Source organism: Podarcis raffonei, chromosome 10 (assembly GCF_027172205.1).
Source record: "Podarcis raffonei isolate rPodRaf1 chromosome 10, rPodRaf1.pri, whole genome shotgun sequence".
NCBI lineage: Eukaryota > Metazoa > Chordata > Lepidosauria > Squamata > Lacertidae > Podarcis > Podarcis raffonei.
Window position 1 is genome coordinate 49,669,441 of NC_070611.1, and position 22,860 is coordinate 49,692,300.

The 22,860-nt window shown below is 46.2% G+C and overlaps 1 protein-coding gene across 2 annotated transcripts; it reads right to left on the reverse strand.

The window, feature by feature from the left end:
- Positions 1-10,391: 10,391 nt before the first annotated feature.
- On the reverse strand, positions 10,392-21,260 carry RASD2 (RASD family member 2). 2 transcript variants are annotated; one of them, XM_053406046.1, is made up of 3 exons: positions 20,539-21,260; positions 14,902-15,181; positions 10,392-13,689 (listed from the first exon to the last, which is right to left on the reverse strand). In XM_053406046.1, the coding sequence occupies exons 2-3, from the start codon at positions 15,170-15,172 to the stop codon at positions 13,160-13,162; spliced, it is 801 nt and encodes a 266-aa protein (XP_053262021.1). In that variant the 5' UTR covers positions 15,173-15,181; positions 20,539-21,260; the 3' UTR covers positions 10,392-13,159. The 2 variants fall into 2 exon arrangements, with proteins under 2 accessions (XP_053262021.1, XP_053262022.1); XM_053406047.1 differs by lacking the exon at positions 20,539-21,260 and adding an exon at positions 18,805-19,008.
- Positions 21,261-22,860: the final 1,600 nt, after the last annotated feature.

A 22,860-nucleotide genomic window follows, 5' to 3' on the forward strand; every position in this document is an offset into this window, starting at 1 on the left:
ATCAGAGAGCTTGCGATGAAGCACAAAAAGACATAATTTACAGCCCTTGGATACAGTGGAGGAAAAGTCAGGCTTACATTCCTACAAGGCAGTGGGACAAGTGCAAGCTTAAGAGAGCTTAAATGCCTGATCCTTTCTATGCGAAAACGGGTAAGTGGGGAGATTTACTCTGAAAGAAGTCCCATTAAGTTCAGGAAGGCTTGCTTCCAGCTGTTTGGCAACAAGCAGTCCAGCAGGGAGATGGGGAACAAGGTTTAATCTACTTTCACAACAGCTGATAAGTGTGAGTGTTTATTTTTAAAGCATTATGAACCAGTATCATGGAGAGGAACTGTGTAAACAGCACCCAGTCCAGTTCCTAGTTCATCATCCAGCTAGGAATATTTACTTACTACATTTTTATCTAACCTCTTCTCTCAAGACCTAGTGACAATGCACTTGGTTTTCTCCCCCCACCCCATTTTATCCTTATTATAACCCTATGAGGTAGGTTAGGCTAAGAGTTTATGAATAAGGTCACTCAGATACATAACCTGACAACGCATGTCCTCTAGCTGAATCAAGATGGACACTTTGGAATCAGGACTGTAAAGAAAATGGTGTCAAACACGCCCCCCCCCCCAATTTCATATATTTCATAATACTGGAAGCCTCATTGAATTAACCAGGAACCAAATTTTAATCTACAATTAAAGTGTTAGTTGTTTGAAGCATACAAATTTAAAATTGCAGCCCTAATTGCAGCCCATTCACACACATACAAAAGTAAGAATTGTTTTCAGTTGTTAATAATAGGAAGCACAAATGACTCATGCATTCTTCACCAATTGAAAACGTCTGAAGACACTCTAAGGGGCAATAGATAAAACAGCTTGCGCAGAGCAATCATTTTGCTTCTCACCTGGCATAAATAAGGCCACTGATCCAGTCATCACTGTCAACTAAGAGATGGTCTCTATGGAAACCAAGGGGAAATATCTATCACACCTATCAGTCACCCATTTAATGGTTGCTTCAAGGACCCTTCCCAGCTCCCGAGGGGGATCTTTCAAGACCCTTCAACCTTCTAACATGAAAAAATGTGTAATCATTGCTCATTTGTGTTGCAGGTAAATAAGACATTTCTCTGCAGGGAAGTGCTTGTTTTGGAGATGTCACAAATCCTCCAGCATTCCATCAGCACTATATTGTTCATGGGAAATTGTGATTTGTTCTGCCAGCTAGCAAGACTATTGCAGTTTGGCATGCTATGTGGAGCGCAATTGCATAAGGATGCTAGAGACGTCCATTTGATAATGTTGGTGATGAGTGTCATAACTTCCCTGCAGAATTATGTGGAGTACCCCTGGGCTCCACAACCATAGGACAGCTGCTTCTCACCTTTCTTCCTTCTTTTCTGCCGCAGGCATCCTTCCAGAAATGGTGTATAAAGAGCCATACTATATGGCGTAAACAATTGTACTGGACTGGGAGAGAGGTCATTTACCTGTTCTGGGTGGGATTGCCCTCCCTCTGAAGGAGCAGGTACGCAGTCTGAGGTTACTCTTTGGTTCATCTCTGTCACTAGCGGCCCAAGGGACCTCTGTAGTCAGAAGTGTTTTTTACCAGCTCAGATAATACACCAGTGGTAACCGTTCCTGAATCCCAACAACCTGACCACAGTGGTCCATTCCTTGGTAACCTCGAGGCACTTTGGGTGGGGCTGTCATTGTATCTGGCCTGCAAGCTACAACTAGTGCAGAATGTAGGAGCCGGACTGCTCGCAGTGCTTAATGTCACAGCTGACATGTTATTCCACTGCTGGGACCTCTACACTGGTTGCCAGTTTGCTCCTGGATCATGTTCAAAGTGCAAGTTAATTCACAAAGCCCTAAGCAACTTGCGTGGCAATACCCGCCCCCTCCCACAGATGGAGTAAATAAAGACACCGGACACCAGAATTAAGGTTAATGGGCGAAAATGGCCACAACTTTATTGATTACAGGTAAGAGAGGTATTGGCTTTAGGCATTGGCCCTAACAGACTATCCGGTCTAACCGGGAAGGGTTAAGCACCAACAGGGGGAGCCCCCGAGATGCACATCCCTGGACGCTCCCCAAGGGGTTACCGCTCGGGGGCGCGCTTTAGGCCCTAGCCTCCGTAGGTTTCGGACGAGGCGACACCCCCCGGAGTCCTTTAACGAACTACCCTTCGAGATTTGGGGGAGGTGATGGCGTTCCTCCCCCCCGACTTCATTTGCATAACAATACCCCTGCCAATGCCTAACCGCCAAAACCGGGAGTTGTGACGTTTTGCTACGAGGTAGGCGAAAAAACCAAGTGGCTCCAAAATACTGCCAATTAGCCAAATGGAAAAACTCCTACCAGGCCCCTTGCGGCGACCAGCCGAAGCCCATAGCAAAGTCCGAATGCAAACCTAGAGGGCGGGTGGGAGGGAAACCGCAGCTGCTGCAAGAAAGAAAAGGGGGCGAGGCAGGGGTGCACTGACCTTAAGTGCACCAGGTAAGCCCGCCCCCAGCGCCAGCCGATTGGCTGGCGCTGAGGGTGATGAATAATGATGAGCTAGGGAGTCCCTGAGTCCCTCGGGGCTGACGCCAGCCCCGCGAGATTGTAGTTGGGGGCGTGAGCCCGCAACCCCACCCCCTCGTGATGTCGGGAGTGTCTTTGCGTGGCAATACCCGCCCCCTCCCACAGATGGAGTAAATAAAGACACCGGACACCAGAATTAAGGTTAATGGGCGAAAATGGCCACAACTTTATTGATTACAGGTAAGAGAGGTATTGGCTTTAGGCATTGGCCCTAACAGACTATCCGGTCTAACCGGGAAGGGTTAAGCACCAACAGGGGGAGCCCCCGAGATGCACATCCCTGGACGCTCCCCAAGGGGTTACCGCTCGGGGGCGCGCTTTAGGCCCTAGCCTCCGTAGGTTTCGGACGAGGCGACACCCCCCGGAGTCCTTTAACGAACTACCCTTCGAGATTTGGGGGAGGTGATGGCGTTCCTCCCCCCCGACTTCATTTGCATAACAATACCCCTGCCAATGCCTAACCGCCACACGAGCCAGGCTCGCCGCCAATACCCTCAGACCTGTAACCAATCCCTCAGCCCCTGAAAAATGTCCGCCAGCCAGATATCGTTACCGTCATCGGTAAGATGTACGCCATCCCAACGGTAGAGTGCCTCATTGCCAAAACGGATGCCTGGGTGCTCAATGACCCGCCCACCCATTGCGTTCACTCTACGCGCGACCGAGCGCTCCAGGATCCTCCTGGCTCTATTAACAGCCACGGGGTTAGTGGCGTCCCGCCAGCAGCGCCTTTCGAGCAGAGATGACCATAAAATTGTTAGCTTAGGATGGGAGGCCCTCAACTCCTCCAGGTCATTGACAATATTCCACATTAAGTCCACCCCCTTTCTGTAAGCGAGGTCGTTCTCGCCCAGTTGGATGACCAGCGCATCTGGTGGGCCCTGTACTGCAATCTTATTTGAGACCGCTGGGCGGAATTCCTCCCAGCGCATTCCCCGACGTGCCATCCAGTAAACTTCAACATTGCTGGGGAGTTGGAGATTGACGCGACATCCCTTAGCGACCGCCCGCAGACTTGCCCAGTGGACAATGCTGTGGCCAAAGATCCAGATCCGCACAGCCCCGACATCTGAAAACAAGAGAGCAAGAGAGCCAGGTCAGGGTGGGGGCAGATGGGGGAAGGGAAAACACACAGAGGGGGGTTAGCGTGATTTTCGAATGTAACCCCGGTAGGCATTCGACTTCCACCGTCCCATGTCCATTATCCTCTCTGCTGGTAAACCCATGTGGGCGGCGGTGGTGGCAGCCCCGATACGGAAAGAGTGTGCGGCGTACTCCTCGGGCGGGAGCCCGATGGCCGCGATCGCCTTCCGCATGACCCTTGTGAATTGGTGTTTAGAAAGGGGAGAGCCATCTGCATGTATGAAAAAAGGGCCGCTAGTTTTAGGCCTTAAACACAAAAACTTTCTAGCATCCTTAACTGGGCAAGGGCCGGCCTTCTGGGTAGCCTGCAAATGTACTAGGGCCCCTCTGCCAAGCTGGTCAGTCTTAGAACTGCGGATCTTCAGGACTACCTCAGAGCTGGACAAGGACACGTCATCGGAGAGGAGCCCTCTGCCGATACCAATCGACTGGCCTTCACAGACCACCTCTCCTACGCGTAAGGCGCCAAAGAAAGCGAAGGAAAATGCTGTGGAAAATAACCTGGCCTCGTACCTGGACCAGCAAATGACCCTGAGTTTCGCACGTATTTGCGTAAGTATGTCTAAAGTTATGGGACGTCTGCTGTCAGAACTAGGGGGCTGCGATCTACGCCAACCCTCCAGCATCTTCCGCACCACGAAATGTGCACAAGGGTCGACTGAGAACAAAGCTTTGGAGAAAAACGATATAGCCGCCGAATGAATATTGAGAGTTTTGGGGGCCCGGCCTAGGTCCCGAAGGCGCACGAGGTATTCTGTCACCTCTGACTTAGTTGGGGGTCTTCCTGGTTTAAACAGCCCTTTTTTTTGGCGGAATAATGTGAAGTCTAACCACGCCTTGTTATAGGATCTAAGGGTAGAGGGCGCCACTGCTGACAATACTCCCTTTATTGCTTCTCGTTGCCAATACTCCAGAGGTGCTCCGGAAACGGCTGCGGTAGCTGCTGCGCATCCGGCGCCAATGAGCGAAAGCGCTCCATCTGGAAACGAGACAAAGCGTCCGCAATGTTGTTATCAATCCCCGGCACAAATTTGGCTGAAGCGTATAAGTTTAATTTAAGGCAGGAAAGGACGAAATATCGTAGCAATGCAGCAACTCTAGGGGAGCGAGACGATTGTTTATTCAGCACAGACACCACCGCTTGGTTGTCTGTCCAGAAGCAGACCCGGCGATCCTTAAATTGTTCGGCCCAAAGATGAATTGCAACTACTATCGGGAAGAATTCTAAGAATGTTAAATCACGAAGAATGGGTTTTCCCTGCCAAGAAGGAGGCCATCGCTGGGCGCACCACTGCCCTCTAAAGTATACACCGAAACCCAGGGAACCTGCTGCATCTGAATGTACTTGGAAGTCAGCCCGGAGGGCCAAGCTGTCTTGCCAAAGAGAAATTCCATTGTAGACATCCAAGAATTGGAGCCAGACCTGGAGATCAGATTTTACAGCCTTGGAAAGGCGCACCCTATGATGCGGCGACCTTAAGCCAGCTGACAGTTTTGCCAACCGACCGCAAAAGGGGCGCCCCGGGGAAACTACTCGGCACGCAAAGTTGAGGTGACCCAAGAGTGACTGAATTTGTCTCAGTGTGACCTTCCTCAAGGGTAAAAGCTGTGAGATAAGGTCTTTCAAGGCCACCAACTTCTCAGCAGGCAGGCGGGAAGTTTGTGCCACTGTGTCCAACTCGATGCCTAGGTAAGTCATCCTAGTGACCGGGCCCTCCGTCTTCTCGTTTGCTAATGGGACGCCCAGCTCCTCCGTTAAGGATTTGAAGGCCTGCAGCAAGGCCGTGCAGTCAGCTGCGTTACTCGCGACCAGGATAAAATCATCCAGGTAATGCCCCACCCCTTCGGAACCAGTTCTAGATTTCAATGCCCATTCGAGGAAGGTGCTGAAAGTCTCGAAGGCGGCACAAGCTATCGAGCACCCCATGGGCATTGCTTTATCAATGAAGTAAGAACCCTGAAATTTGAAACCTAGCCAACGATAGTCCTCCGGATGAACTGGGAGGAGGCGAAATGCGGATTCAATGTCGCATTTGGCCAGGAAAGCGCCCCTACCAAAACTCCTGACCAGCTTCACTGCATGATCGAAAGATGCGTATTTCACCGTGCACAGTTCTTGGGGAATCGCATCGTTAACAGAAGCGCCCTTGGGGTAGGAAAGATTGTGTATTAGCCGAAATTCCCCAGGTGCCTTTTTTGGTACAATGCCGAGTGGTGAAATATGCAGCTGATCAATAGGCGGTACTGCGAATGGGCCAGCCACCCTCCCCGCCACAATCTCTTTCTGAATCTTCTTCATAGCGATATCAGGTCTCTCCAAGACCGACTTCTGATTGGGGGGGCAGCTGGAATTGGGGGTACATGCTACAGGAATTCTGAAACCTTTGGAGAACCCATCCCCTAGGAGAAGGGCGGCTTGTCTATTAGGATATAGGTTTAACAGGGTTTTTAACGGTTGGAGCTTGATCGGTGAGCGGGCTAGGTCAAGGGACAGGTTAGTAGCGATTCCCAAGTGCTCCTTGAGTGGGTCCTGCTGCGCCAGAGGGGGCACCCCGGTTACCCTGCTGGAGGTGACCCCTGCCGCCTCGAAAGGGCTGTTGTTTACTCTTGTAGCAGTTAACGGCCGGGAGGTTGCCAAAACACTTGTCACATTCATGCAAGTACTTACAAGCGGTGCGCTGGCAAGCCCCCTTATTGAAATCCCAGCATTGCTTTCGCTGTTTAGTGTCCACCTTACCGGATTTGGCCTGGTTGAGAGTTTTCTTTTCGATGTTAGGCCCCACGTGCTCCATCCAGTAGTTATTGTCCCTCTGATCCCAGCGCGTGGATGACAACAGCGAGGCATTCCTACGAAAGTCCTCGTCGTACGCGATGGCAGCCTCGTCTCCAGCTAATTCCCGGGCCCTTCTCACGTGCGTCAGATAAGATGCAAGGTGCAACCCACGTTTTGGATAACAACCTACCACTATCCCCATGAATACCTGGTAGCCATTGAGCCAGTTCTCGAATGTCCGCTCAGCCCGCGGGGACCTATATCTCTTCTTACCATAATACCGTTTTTTCTCCCCTTTTCCCTTTATTTGTGCCGGCGGCAACAGAGTAAACATGTCTATATAGTCCCCATTCAATATCTTATCCCTCTTTCTCTTAGAAAGGTGATTGCCCAGGATAAAATCAGTGGAGAGGTGAGTTGAGACCTTAACATCCTCTACCAGGGCCCCGTCTTTCCATTCAAGAGAACCGTTAAAGGTTTTTCGGTGTGAATTGGCCCTCCTCTCATGAACCCACAATGGAACGCCGGTCTCTTCACCCTCCCCCCAATAAGTCTCCATAGGAGCATCACTATCTCCCTCCGAAGAAGAGGTACCTGTGTCGTCGTCAGAGTCGGATGGATCGCTTCTCTTGCTCTTCTTGGATACATGTTTCTTCTTCGCCTTCCGCTTCCCTCCGCGGGAGCTGTTGCCTTGCGGTGCCGGATCATTTTCCGAGGTGGTAGCTTGCTGGGGAGGTAGCTCCTCATCGGAGGAGGAGCCCTCCGAAGGACTTGGCTGGGCCGGAGAATCCTGAAAAACACTAGGTACGCCAATTATCTGTTGGCTAGAATTAGAGGGGGCTGCCCGCGGTGCTTTGGGCTTAAGCCCCGAAGCCTTGGACTTCTGCGACCCGGACCTAGTCTTTTGCGCTGAACCCTTAGACTTCTGCGCGTGTGCAGTTTGGGAACGGGTTTGAGGGCGATTGGCCTGACCAGCGCCCTGATGGGACGTGCTCGCCGAGGCCGCCGAAGGTCCAGCCTGGCCCTGTTGGCTGAGGGGTGTGTCCGGAATGCAATCCTGAGAAACCTCCTCTATATTTGGATTTGGGACAACCGGAGGGCTGCATTGTGCGTAAAAGGTTTGGATCGCCGCAAAAAACTGGGCCAAGGCCTGGGGATTACAGGGCGCCATGGGCACCAGCGCACTACCCGCCTGAGGTAACTGGGGGTTGCCCCTGTTAGCCATGTTATCAATCTCGAGCTACGCGTGAGTGTATGTGCGTGTGTATGTGTGTGACAGTCAGAGATGGCCTAATTAACTGTCTGAGATTGCGTATGTTCCAATAATCAAATGCGCGTGTTCTATATGCTAAATACGACTACAGTTATTGGTAGTGTGAAATTTTTATTATTTACTAAATGTATATTAATAATTTTGTATTATTATTATTTTTTATTTAAAAAATTTTTTTTTTAAACTTCTATACTATTTATCTATGTATATATATGTATTTCTGATTTTATTTATTTATTTAATCTAACTAATATTGTTATTGCTATTTTTTTTTTTTAATTCAAGTATTTATTTTTTAATTTTTTTTTAATATATATATATATTTTATATATATGTATATATATATATATATAAATATATATATATATGTATCTAAATAATTTATTTATCTAATTATTTATTATTGACCCTCTGCAATCCTGGGGAAAAGGCAAACCTTCTAAGAGTCTAGCGTTAGTTTCCAGAAAATTAAATTAAATCAACAAGGGCCCGAAGCAATGACGCAAATCAGTGTACTAGTTGTCAATATAGATACAGCAGCCAGCTGAATTGGAAAAAAGAGGAGGGGGGAGAAAGCCTGCAGATTTTAGAGGAAAAACCGGTTAAATGCTACCCCTTTTCACTGAGAGCGCTCTCCGATAGGTACCAGTAGAGAGATGCCTCACTCAAAATGGCCGCCGGGAGGGCCCACTAGGACGCCCAAAATGGCGACCGACGCTGGCAGCGTGGAAGCGCGGCGGCGAAAATGCTAAAAAACAAAAAAACAAAAAACAAAACAGTGACTGCCCCCAGCTGTAAGAGTAAAGCGAAGAAAAGGACAGACTTATTACCCGCCGCTGTAAGCCTAGGTCTTATTTTTAGTTAAAAGGTGGCAGCTTAAACCGGTGGGCCTGGGTATGCCTCACCTAAGATGGCGGCTGCCAGGGACCACGTGGTCCACTCAAAATGGCGCCCGCCCGCCTCGTTGCCAAGGCAACCCGGTAGAAGATTATAATACCGCCCAACTGCAATCACCAAAATAACAAGCGACCAGGGGAACTAAAAGCTGGGGCTTATGCACAACACGATCTACCCGTACCCTGAGACCCGGGTGTCACTGGGGAGCGGTCGCGGCCGGCAGCGACTCGAAAGAGCGGGCGCAATGGAGAAGGTCGGTTTACCCGCTACCTGGCGGCTGATGAAAACAAGGAAGCCCGACCTCGCAGAAGCAGCTGCGGAAAATCAAACCTTTCGTGAGCGCTGAAGCAGCTCACACAATGCCAATTGTCGCGGCCGAAAGCAAGGCTTCGTAGATCGAGCGCGGGCTGACCGCTTCGGATGCGGCGGCTCGAAGATCTCGGCGCTCGAAAGGGTGTCCAATCGGTGGAGGCTGCTTCTGCTTGTAATCCGACTGTAGCTAACAGTACCCCTCGCACTTCCCACGCAAAGGAGGCAGAAAATAGGAGAGGAAAGGAGGAGAATAGAGGGAAGGGACTGAGAGGAAGCAAGATCGCAGCAACGCAAAGGTAGATCCAAACCGCAGCTGCTGCAAGAAAGAAAAGGGGGCGAGGCAGGGGTGCACTGACCTTAAGTGCACCAGGTAAGCCCGCCCCCAGCGCCAGCCGATTGGCTGGCGCTGAGGGTGATGAATAATGATGAGCTAGGGAGTCCCTGAGTCCCTCGGGGCTGACGCCAGCCCCGCGAGATTGTAGTTGGGGGCGTGAGCCCGCAACCCCACCCCCTCGTGATGTCGGGAGTGTCTTTGGGTCCAAAATATCTTAAGGGAAATCTGATCACTTACAATCCACCTTGACCATTGAGATCCTCTGATGGAGTATGTCCCTGAGGTTTGATTGGCCTTCACTAGGGACTGAGCCTCAGTTTGGCAGGCTCTGACCTCTGGAACTCCCTGCCTGTAGAGGTTTGGCAAGAAACATCCCTCCCTTCACATGTTTTTTGAAAACTATATTGTTTAGATGGGCCTTTGCAATATGAATTTTCTCTTTTTAACCAATCAGTATTTATTGATGTTTAAAGTGTCTGTATGGTGTTTTTTTTGCTGATTTTATTATTATATTTTGTATACCACCTCAATATGTTTTTTAAATGAAAGTGTGGAATAGAAATACATAAAATAAATGCACCATCCATTCTTTTCATAGTGCTTTTTTTTGGAGATTTTGCTCTCTAAATAAACTTCTGTTTCTTGTAGTGCGCTTCTAGCAGCGAGGAGAGTTGAGTGCTTACTCCCGTAAGCCAATTTTCTACACTCTGCGATGCATGTGTGTAAAATGCTTAGCTGGTACCCTTTTAATATCTCCCCCACTAGAAACAGAGAAAGAAGAAATCTAGCAAAACATCTCCCCGCAAACCAATTTCCCAGTCGGTGCTGATAGTAGTAGGACCGTGATTCCTCCTTGGCAGGAAGACTTGTGGTGTGGCATGTTTCCAGGCCACAGAGCACCTGCTGAATAAAAAAAAAGCCTCTCATTGGAGTCTACAACATTTCTTCCACTTCTCCATCAGAATCTGATTTTCTGAGCCCATCAGGAGACCCATCTTGAGACATTGCCCACCTCTGCTTTAGTTTACCATATTATATTTTGGAGAACATGCACAACATCTGAGACACAGCTAATAAATAAATCAGGTTTATTTGGAAAGGAATATAGATCTATATTAATGCAAGTTTTGAGACACCTGAAAATAATAGAGAAGGTTGCCATGGCGCTAGAAACCAAGCAATACTGTATTTTACATTTACGAGGGAAGGAGTGTTCAGAATCATGGAATCACAGAACTGTGGAGTTTGTAGGGACCCCAAAAGTCACCTAGTTCAAACCCCTGCAATGCATAAGATGGGGGATATTTGTATGTTAGGGGCTACTACCCTTAAGCCTCTGTTACCAGTCAGACGGCAGAGGGAATATTCATTCAGCATCAGCAGAACTTACAACGTTAAACAGTGTACACACAGCACTATTTACATATATACAGAATATGAGGTATAGTAAAACACAGGAGGTGTCAAATATTCAAGGGCTGGTACAACGTATCAATCCACGTTGTCTACAGTGTCAACACTACTAAGACTGAAGTTCCCCCTCATTGCATTCAATCACATATACTCGCACACACACTACAATGCATACCCATGTCTGAGGTATTTTTTTCTTAAAATGTCTGTTTTTAGTGCACACAGTTGCGTCAGCACACTGAATTAGCAAAGGTGAAGTGGGAAGAAAGAAGAGAGCTGTGGGCAGAGGACCTCCACATGGGGACAAGAGAGAGAAATAAGAAGAGATGGGCCTGGTGTCCCATTCTTAAACCTGTGGCAGCTCTCTGTTCATGGTGAATGGGTAGCCAACTTCTGCAGTACGTCCGAGGCATGCAAAACACCATGTTCTGCTCAGATAAACATGTCCATTATGAGCAGAGAGCTGTCATGGGTCTAAGCAGGGAAAGGAGCCACTGTTAAAAGGGTGTGTTTGTGTCATGTCATCATGCAGTGGTTCTGAGTGAAATTTCCCTCCTCTTTACAAAGATCCTCCAGGTCTCAAGAGCCACTTGGGTGCTAGATTTTAAAACAGGGCTTGAGTGACAGACAGGTCTCATTTGGACATGACTATTTTTCTCCGCAGGAATCTTGCTATGAACAGATGGTTTTGGCAGAAGCAAAACCGTGGGTTTTATGCTGTTTTTTCTTTTTTTTAAAAAAAGAGAGAGATGTTTTACCAACTTAAAAGAAAACCCCATTTGCACACACTCATTCAGTACACCGGTGACCCCGCTTCAGCGAATATGATTTAGAAGACAGTCACATCCTAAACTAAACTTCACACCTTATATATTTTTGTCATCCTGTGAACAAGATCCTGTTATGATAACATTTTCCAGACATTTGAACACTAGGAACACTGGGGCCAGTTGCAGGTCAGTCCTAATCATGCCAACTTGGAAGTAATAATCATTTTACTTCTCCAAATTTTATGCTGTAGTTCTTTAGCCAGATAAAATGAAAATGCATATATTAGGGAACAGCATGAGCAAAATCACATACGTCTGTGAAAATAACTGACAAATACATGTTAAATTTGGGGAAGTGCCTGCAAAAATGTATATACTGGGCAGAAAAACAATAATTTAGGCAAAATACACAGTAAAATGAAGGTGCATTTTCATGAGGCCTATTTAAAAAAAAATGTTGCAAACTGATGAGAAAATGTGGAGAACTGAACTTAAGATTGGAAAAATGAGAAGCAGAGAGAAACTGAAATGGACAGACTCATCCATTGCTACCTGGGAGTCAGATTGAACTCAGTGGTGCTTACTTCTGAGTAGGCATGCATCAGCCTTGTTAGTGTAAAAAAAGCTGGTGTTGGCCACTGGACAGATCATACCCACGGTGGTTGTATACAGTGGAGTATAGAACAGAAACATTATAAGATAATTGGAATGGGAGGCAGGTGGGATTTGTAAATAGGAAATAGTAAAGTGTCCCAAGTATATGTATATATAGTTCTTTCAAAGAACAGAAAATTGAATGAAGCAAAATCACATGAAGCTGTCAGATGTGCTGGTTTTTTTTTTACAGTACAACAATTTTAGTTACTGTACACATTATGTAACTGGAAAACAGTTGGCATTTCCAGATCATACTTGCTGATTAGCTCACATTTCAGTTAAAACAGACAATCTGCCATCTGGCTGTTGCTTGAGAAACAAAAACAAAGTTAAAGCTCTAATACAAAAGCGACATTTGCATTGACACTATGAAGAATTGCCACTGCCACAAAAAAAGTGCATTTCTCCCCACAACTTCCAAATGTTCAAACATCCTTCTGACCTGACAAATCCAGAGATCCATGCCTGCCTTTTATATATACAGTTGTCTTGGAAGTCACCACAGAACCAAGACAGGACACTGAATCATGGGTCTTATTTCTGAAGAGACCTGGAGGAAAACAATGGCACATGTTCATCTTCTCACCAAAGACTGCCTACTGCTTGATGATAACTCAGCACTCCTACGTGGGGCAGGCCAGACCCATCCTGCACTAACTCCTGGTATAATGCTGAGCTCCGGCCTTCTTCACACGCCCCGTTTATCCAAAGAAGAAAATAGAAAAGTAGTTTTTAAAAAGAAGAAGAAACAAGTCACAGGTGCTGGGCACGGCAGTCACCTGCCAGGCAGCTTCAAGTATTTACAATATTTCCCTTTAAGTCACTTCTTTACACAAATGGTGCGGTACTTTTGATGAAGTGGTTTCAAGCACTGCTCTCATGAGTGCTTGCTACTGTCATCACCTGTAGCTCCCAAGTCCATTAGGAACTTGCTCCCGTCAGCCATTTTCTTTAAGGCACTGCACGTAGTGTATAGACTCCATCTCAGCAGAGCTTTCTTCACTGGATAGTGCATTTCTCCCTTTCTCTTGTTTGCCCTTCTCTGAGGACTTTGGATTTGATGTATTTCAGGTCGCTGTTGACACTGGGTCGGCGAGCAAAGGGGGAGATCATGCCATAGGCATCTGTCTCTTTGACCCTGTGCATCCGGAAGGATTTTTGGTGGAAGGTGTCCCCATACTGGACAGAGATCTTCCTGTGAAGGGCGGGACTCATCTCATGGGGCAGCTTGGCCATGCTGAAAAGAACGTAGAACATCTCGTTGACGTTGGTGTTCTTCTTGGCCGAGACTTCAAAGTAAGCACAGTTCTCATCGCTAGAGACCAGCTTCTCCGCTTCCTCAGAGCGAACTTTGCGGTAGAGTTCACCATGATCGTTTTTGTTGCCACAGATCACCATGGGTAGGTCACCTGTTTCCTTGGTCTTGTTCTTCAGGCAGGATTTGACTTCAAGGATCTGCTGCTGAAGCCTCTTGACCTCATCAAAGGACTCTCTGCTATCCAAACTGAACACTAAGATGAAAACGTCTCCTGCAATATTTCAAGAGGGGGAAACAAATTAAGCCAATCCGTTACAACCTCTCTTAGAAAAGATAATGGAAAAGTCGTACACAGCAAGGGATTTGTTTATCCCAACTATATTAAGAACATGAGAAGATCCTGTAGGATCACACCAGTAATCCATCTAGCCCAACATACTGCTCCCACAGTGGCCAACCAGATCACTATGAGAAGCAGGACCTGGGTGCGAGAGCACTTTCCCTTCCTGATGTTTCAACCAACTGGTATTCAGAAGCATACTTCCTCACTCTGTGATATAACCAAACATATGGTATAACCAAAACATTTAGAGAACCTGTGTTTGGATAAAAGGAATGCTATTTACAGAGCTTTCATTGTAAAGAATGGAATGAATTAAGATGGCATGGATTGTTAGTAAAATAATGTTTTATAACAACATACTGACAGGTCTATCAAACTTTTGCATGTGTGCCAAAATCCTCCTCTTGTCCCCCCCCCCCTTTACTGGGATCGCATGGCTGTGGTGAGATCTTGCCAGAACCCAGAAGCCTCCATAGCCATATCTCCTTGCTTCTCTGGCAGTGGGGGTGGGGCAGCGGGGAGCACACCTGCAAAGGTGCTCCTTGGATTCTGCTGCCTGAGGCGGCTGCCTCAGTTTGCCTCATGGATGGGCCGATCCTAGCATTATTTCATTATCTGGATACCTGGTTTTTCTTACAGTTTTGACCTGACCAGACTCATTTCTGTTCTCAGTGGAATACTAAGGTGGGCCCAGAGAGTTATTATATCTCACTCTGTGTTTTACATTTTCTATATACAGCCAGTGAGATGATGATGATGATGATGATGATGATGATCATCATCATCATCATCATCATCACCCCTTTGAGCTACAGACTCCCAAGCCATATCACAGACTTCTCCAGAAACTTATTTCAGTTAAGAGCTCCTTGCCATGTTGCACAAGGGCTCTTTGTTCAGGAAACCCAAACCGTTCTTGGGCACAGGGAGGTGGCTGAATTCTGTGGATCCCAGCTGGCAACTCCTTGGAGATGGGAGTACAAAGATAACATGAGCCAAACCTTGCAAACAGGCATTGCAAGCACCTGGGACTGATTTGAACCCCTGCCTCTCCTTCCCCAAACTGATGTGCATTGCCTTGGGTCCACTAGGAGGAGCCCCTGGTAACCCCCTCCTCTCACACACAATCACACGTCTAACCTGTGAGTATGGAAAGTCTCCTCATGGCAGGGAACGGATGGTTCCCAGATGTGTCCAAGATGTCTAGCTGATACATATCACCCCGGATGTTGTAGACTTTGCGATGGAAATCCTCAATCGTGGGTGTGTACTGGTCCTCAAAGCGGCCATTGAGAAAGCGCGAGACGATGGAGCTCTTGCCCACCCTGGAGGCTCCAAGGACAACCATGCGGTAGGAGTTTTTGGCTGGCACGTTCAAGGTGCAGTTCCCACTGGACATAGTCTTCATCATTGCTTAGATCTGCACAGATAAAAAAAAAAGAAGATACGGTTTTATCGTCAGCATGAAAAAATCAACAGCAGGAACACCAACCTGGTGCCTTTACCAGGAACTACAAATCCCATCCTCGCTGTCTATTGGCCATGCTGATGGGAGCTGTAGTCTGGGCTGGGAAAGACTGGGCTGCAGCAAACTAGGAAATGGCTACAGCAATATATACAAGCCACCAGAATAACAGAAGAGTAGGTCGCCTACACCCGGGGAAGCTGTTTTGTTGTGTTAAAAAAGAATGGATTTTCTAAGCAGCAAAAAGGAAGCTCAACAGGGAAAGCATAGAATCATAGAGTTGGAAGGGACCACAGGGATCATCTAGTCTAACCCCCTGCAATGCAGGAATCCACATTTTGCCCAATGTGGGGCTTGAACCCACAACCCTGAGATTAAGAGTCTCCTGCTCTACTGACTGAGCTATCCCATGCCCTATAAAAAGTGAGTGAGCGAACTGATTATTCCACAGCAATTGCCTGCGTGGAATCGGCCATTGTCTTATCTTTTGCAATTCATGAACAGAGGGTCCCAGATGAGAAAACAAATGAGAGAATGGTTACACAAACAGAGCGTAAGCATGCCAGTCATTGAAAACTACAGGGACTCTTGAGACTCCAAACACATCTTTCATTCACCAAACATGTTGCATGACAAAAAGGAGAATTAAAGCATAGTACTCCATAAAGCAAGGGACGCAGGTGGCACTGTGGGTTAAACCACAGAGCCTAGGGCTTCCGGATCAGAAGGTTTGAATCCCTGTGACGGGGTGAGCTCCCGTTGCTCGGTCCCTGCTCCTGCCAACCTAGCAGTTTGAAAGCACACCAGTGCAAGTAGATAAATAGGTACCACTCTGGCGGGAAGGTAAACAGCGTTTCCGTGCACAGCTCTGGTTTGCCAGAAGTGGCTTAGTTATGCTGGCCACATGACCTGGAAGCTGTATGCCGGCTCCCTCGGCCAATAAAGCGAGATGAGAGCTGCAACCCCAGAGTCGTCCACAACTGGACCTATGTTCAGGGGTCCCTTTACCTTTATCTTTACCCCATAAAGCAGTGGTGGGGAACCTGGGGATTACAACACTCATCATCCCTGGCCACTGGCCATGCTGGTTGGGTCTGATGGCAGCTGAAGTCCAGCAACCACTAAAGGCTCACAGGTTTTCTACTACAGTAATAAAGAAATGTTGCAAGGTATGTTTGCTTTGATTTCTAGGAACCTTATTCAAGAGGATTAGTTTTACTAGTCTGCTACAGCCAGTGGTGGCCGGTCCTCATTGGTACAGAAGGCCCAGAAGTCAAGAGTAGGAGGAGCCAGAGCGAGTGACAGGCAGAGCCAATTAATTCCTGCTTTGTCCCATCCTCCACCCTATTGAGTCCTACAAGGGCATCCCTGAGACTAAGCAGCAGCAGCAGGAGGAGGACAGGCAGTTCTGCCCCCCCCCCCGGCACCAGTTGTAAATAGGAAGGCAGGTGAGCTGCAGGAGTTGGCTGAGGGCAGACTGAGGTTTTTGGGATAGTGCCCCAGTCTCTCTAAGAAACCAGCCTCCCTGGTTATAGCAAGCATTGTCAGAGGGAGATAAAAAATACGGGAACACACACACACATTGCATCTTATAGACTGAAAAATCTATTGTTGCTTAAGCTTATGTGGACTACAGCCAACTTTATCAGCTGCATGGATCTGGAAGATACAGATTTCTACATGATATAGAGGGAGGGGGGGGGACTGTAAACAATGCAGCAACAAGGCAAAACTCAGAGAAAGATGTTATGAAAGACAAAGCAGGTTCTCAATGTGCTATTTAGTTTATGTACTCTTTATGCAATGTTACATTTCAAATGACATATAGCTATAGCTATAGATATATCTGTTTAAGAACCTCAGAGGAGCCCTCCTGGATCAGAACAAAGGCTCATCAACTTCTTATTTCACAGTGACCATCCATTTGCCCATGGGAAGCTCCAAATCAGGGTCACCCTTGCTTATTTCCCAAGCCATCTTTTAAAACATCTCGACTAAGTTTCTAACCTGTGGAAGTATCAAAAGTGAAATAGCAAAACCGTTGTCATGGCTGCCAAAAAAAGCCTTGGGGCATCTCTCTTGGGAAAAAAACATATGAACCAGCGCCTCTATGAGCATTGTTCTAGAACCCCGAATGAGGATGGAGCATTATTTTGTCATGTGAATTGAGAGTCACATCTGTTGCTCTGCTCACTTTTGCCTCTGGCTGCATCCGCCACCAACATGCAGCTCCAGGTGTGTTGCCCATAGGGCACTACAGCCTTCAAGCTGAGCAAGCTTCCCCAACCCTGCCCTAGTTCTTCTAAAGATGATCTTTCATCTTACACTAGGGCAGGAAGGGGGAAACTTGTGGGTTTTTTAAGATATTGTTGCTCCCCAGCTCCCCTCAGCTGCAGCCAGCAGAGCCAGGAATGATGGGATTTGTAATCCAACAGCATCCAGATAATTTCTCACCCCTGCACTAGGGTTATAGTCCTATGCACACTTATAATGCAATCAGAAACATGTCTACTTGGAAGTAAATCCTATTGATTGCAATGGGGTTTACTTGCAGGTAAATGGGATTAGGATTGCAGCCTCTGTTGTAAAGCCCACTGAACTCAGTGGGGTTCACCTCTGAATAAAAGTGCTTTGGATCCCCCAGTAAATAACTTCATTGCATTTTCCCACTATTCTTCATGTCAAGGTGCTTTATCCCTGTGTTTGGACGTCACGCAGATAGAGCTTCTGTCCCACATTTGAGCCGAGTATGTTGTATGACCTAGATAGTGAAGTCTAATAAATCACAGGTCCACTTAAAAAGCATTATCTGCCATTGAATCAGCCCAGTTGTAGCAATTAATTGATCAATGCTTTGTGCCCTGTTTAAAACACAACCCCCTCCATTTATTGTGTTGCAATGAAAACATCTATCTATCTATATCATCTATCATCTATCATCTATCAATTTATCTATTATCTACCTACCTATCTATCTATCTCTCTGTCCGTCTGTCTGTCTAATGGTGCTTAATATCATAATCAGCTGTTTATAGTCCATCTTGACAGATTTGGACATCCCACTATTACACACACACATTAATACTTGTATGTTGTATTGGCAATAATATTTTTTTCTTTCCCATGCAGATTTAGTCTGTAGCTCTCTTTTACACCCCCCCCCTGAAAAAACAACCCCCCTTTTCAGCATTCCACTGCAAGCTCATCTTAAAGAGGTGGGAAGCAAAGCAAAGGCAGTTTGAATGTCTTGCCCAAGGTCAAGCAAGTGGCACTGGTACTTGGTGCTCAAATTCCTTCTCCACCTTCACTAAACTGTCTAATTTATTACCTTAGTAGAAGTATTTACTTTACTATTTATTATTACATATATCCCCTCAATAGCTCAGTCAGTAGAGCATGAGACTCTTAATGTCAGGGTCATGAATTTAAGCCCCACACTGGGCAAAAGATTCCTGCATTGCAGGAGGTTGGACCCTCAAAGGTGGGGTACAAATAATAAAATGTATTATTATTATTATTATTATTATTATTATTATTATTATTATTATTACAATTCTATAATTCTCTGTATATCTCACCTTTCCTTCAAGCAGTTCAAGGGGGAATATATTCAGTTTTCTCCTCTCCATAATATCCTCACAACAACCTTGTGAGGTGGGGGACTAGCCCAAGGCAAGCTTCATGTCTGAATGTGGCTTTGAACCCTAGTCTCCCAGGCCCCAGTCTGATGTTGCAACCACTACACCACATTGGCTCTCTTGGTACAGGCACACCTCAAAAAGTGGAGGTTCAGAGCTACAGAAGTAAATGGAGACATTGGGTTGCATCCAGCTAATTTAAACTCTGAATAGACTCACGGAAATGAATGAACCTAAGTTAGCCATAGCTATTTATTTATTTATTTATTTATTTATTTATTTATTTATTTATTTATGTAGAAACTAGCCTGGGATGCAACAGGTAGCTTTTCAGTAGAGCACCCAGATTGTAGTCTTATTCGTATTGCTTTATGATGCTTTTGTTGCAATCTGGTTGCATTTGCCCAGGTATTGATTCCGAAAGGGCTTCTAAACATTCCATCTGTTAGCTTTTTAACTTAGTGCACGGAGGTCCACTTTGATTCCTGCAGCCACCGTTCTTCTAATTGCCTCTGAAATTCCAAAGCAAAGTGAAGCTGTTTTCTTTCATGCACCAGACAGACTCTCTCTCTTCCCTTCTCCGTGTTGCTGCAGCTTTTCTGACTCACCAAAATCACCTTTATTGTCTCACAGAACACCCCTCAGGGTGTGTGTGTGTGCATGTGCACACCCACCCAAACGGTACATTATAAAAAATGAACAAGGATATAGATAGATGATAGATAGATGATAGATGATAGATAGATAGATAGATAGATAGATAGATAGATAGATGATAGATAGATAGATGATAGATAGATAGATGATAGATAGATGATAGAGGCTTTTTAATATCAGGTTCATGCTATTTACCATAAGTCCCTCACTAATTTAAGGGTATCATATTAGCCCATCCTTACATCCACATGTTGAATGTTAGCACTTTCTCTCAAGAAACTACTCTAGCTAGTTTCCTAACAGCATATCATCATCATCTGCTTGATAAAAGACATAGAGCGGACAAATGTTGACAGTAAGGTCACTCCACAAGCCAGCTGATGGCTTGTCTTTGCCAACTTCCCCATCCCTTTTCTGGAGCCTCTCGGTTATGCATTTCTAATGTAAAAGCATCAGTGGGTCCTAAACTGGTATCTTTCCCAGTCACATCCCATCCCTATATTTGCTTGTGGATCAGATGAGATTGAAATTCCATGTCTCGTACGGCTCAGTTCTTAAAAGTGATTTAAAACACACTCATCCCCTTTCCCCCAATCCTGTATACGCAAGGTAGGCACCAGGGAGAACACATAAAGATGATCCAGGTATAGAGAAATGTCATGGGGATGGACAGACAACCTGCATCAGAAACCTGCTTTGGGGGGCTATCTAACCGATTTCTTTTCTTTTCTGTCTTGGTGCTTGCCCTAGAGCATTTAAAGCAGACAAAACTGCTATATAGCATCCGCAGGGTATATAATGGCAAGCTTCAGTTCTCTCACACTTTATTTACTGTCCTTTCATGCTCAAAAGACAGGGGAAAAAGAAGAGAAAAGATCACAAGAAACAATGCAGAATAGCTAGCTCTGCTCTCGGCTACAAAGTCCCTCAACCCCTTCCCCTTTAAAAAAAACCATCTAGACACTGTTGCTTGGAGATATTATTCTACACATCTAGCTACAAAGCTCCTTCATTTACCTTTCTCTTTCTTTGGAAGGGAAATACTGGCTCCTCTTGCAGTCAGCAGCGTTGGCTCAGCGGACTGAATCAGCTGCAGCAGCAGCAGCAACTGCTGCTTGTAGTTTTTGAAGCTGATGCTTTCTGCCCAAACCTCCCGTTCTGTCACTCCTGTATTCAAGAGAGGGAAGGACAACTTCAGCGCTTCAGCAGCTGTTCCCACACACAGAGAGTCCTTGCTGAATCAGAAGACACACATGGCTCAAAGTTTGTTCTTCAAAAACCAGCAGTTGCCTTTTTTTCATCTGGGCTCTTGAGGAGAGATGTTTGTGTGTGTGTCCTCTCTTTTTCTCTTTCTTCCCACTGCTCTCAGTTTACTCCAAAACAGAGCTGGCAGTCTCCTCCTCAAGCTTGCACAGTTGTTTGTCTTGTAACTTGAAATTCAGATAACTCATTTGGAGAATGAGAGGGGGCTCTGGTGCGACATCTATCCTTTGGAACGGGTGAGTGCATCTCCCGGGCCTATATGTTCCTTCTTGCACAGCTTCAAGGCAGGAAAGAGAAATGGATAAAAGGCAAGAGAGATGATGATGATGATGGATTGATAAATCAATAAATAGAAAATTTCCTTTAAAATCAGCCTTTGATGGTTTTTGGAAGAATAAGCGAGAGATTTTCTTTCTAAAAGCTAAGCGCTCTTTAATGTTTTTCACTACTCAAGTGACTTTATGTATGTGTGTATTCTCCCTCTTTCCCTCTCTATATCTCTCCCTGCCTCTCTCCTTCATTCAGCAGCTGGTAAATTTCTGGTAAGTTTCTTTTTGTAGATTTCACAGTTAACTGAATCACTGTTCCCCTGAAATCAATGGGAAAGTTGCCAAGGGCTGGGGGGAGGGGGCGGTGGACAGTTCCCTAGAAAGCGCAGGAGGAAACTTTCATTCAAAACAAAGTCTTTACAGATTTGGGTTTGTATTTTCTCCTTGTTTATTCCAAAAGATAGGAGGTCTGGGTTGGAGGAGTGTAGCAATGATTTCACAATCCAAATGGAGACTCACGCTCCCCAACCCCGCAGAGTCATTGAGCAAACCAACACCTGAGCGAGAGACTGCTTTTTTTTTTATACCCTAAAAATGCATAAACCTTTCAAAACAGCATATATCTTTCTTCCAGTGTTTTTTGCTAGAAGGAAGCTGCTCAACCTAATAAGGACATTCTGCGTTGCTGTAGATATCTGTGATTGCTCTTTGGAGGCAGATAATCTCCTCCTGCAATGTTTAGCTGCTGTTAGGTATTCATCACATTGCTGGCTGATTAAATCTGACCCAAGAGCTGGATTAGATTGAGGGTGGCAAATAGTGTAGGACTTCGTTCCCAGTGTCGGCTTTCTTGTGACAAATCCACACAACTCATTATCATCAAAGGATGGACCTTGATCTTATGGTGCAAGAAGTGCCTGTCTCCGAGATAACTGAATGTCTCTGGAAACCTTCAAAGGCATTTGCTCACTAATCCAACTTTGTTTGGCTCCCTCTTTAGCCATTTACCTTAGTACCATGGTTGGTCACTCACCTTCAGTAAAGACAGATGTGTTATGTGTCCCATGTTATCATATCTGGGAAGGGGAGACATGGTGTGTCTTGGACTGGACTGGACTGGGGTGCTCTTACCTTGAAGAAAGAGGTCCACAGCTTGGAGGTGCTTTTGGGTTCAACACTGTCACTGGAGGCTCAGATGACCTTGGCATCTAGGAGTGCCAGCATTGTGCTATGACTCTTTTTTTGGACAGATATGATTTGTCTGCTGTACTCCACACTCTGGTAACTTCCAGACTGAAGTACCATATTGGCCCGAATATAAGCCACACTTCCCCCCCAAAAAAATTCAGACCCTGAAAAGTTAAAGTGTGTCTTGCATTCAAGACCTTATGCCACCAGCAAAGGTCTTGAATGCAAGACACACTTTAACTTTTCAGAGAGCAGCCTAGGAGCGCGGGACAACAGCGTGCAGCACACACCCCGCTCCCAAGCCTCCCCTGAGCCGCCGGAGAGAAGGGGGGAAGGACACCGGCAAAGTGGAGTGCCCCCGCCAGGAAGCAGCCCGGGTATTGTCTTTTTTTCTTTTGCCCCCTTCAATTTTAAAGGTGCGGCTTATTTACGGGTGTGGCTTATATTCGGGCCAATACGGTATTGCAGTGTGCTTTACTCACTTGGTCCAAAATGCAGTGGCCAGGGGTCTATTTAGATCTCATATAAGCTCTGTTTGTTTGTTACATTTGTTTATATAAAAAAAATTCAGGCATCAAAAAGGGGGGAGGACAACAAATATTCCCTCCCTCATAAGTAC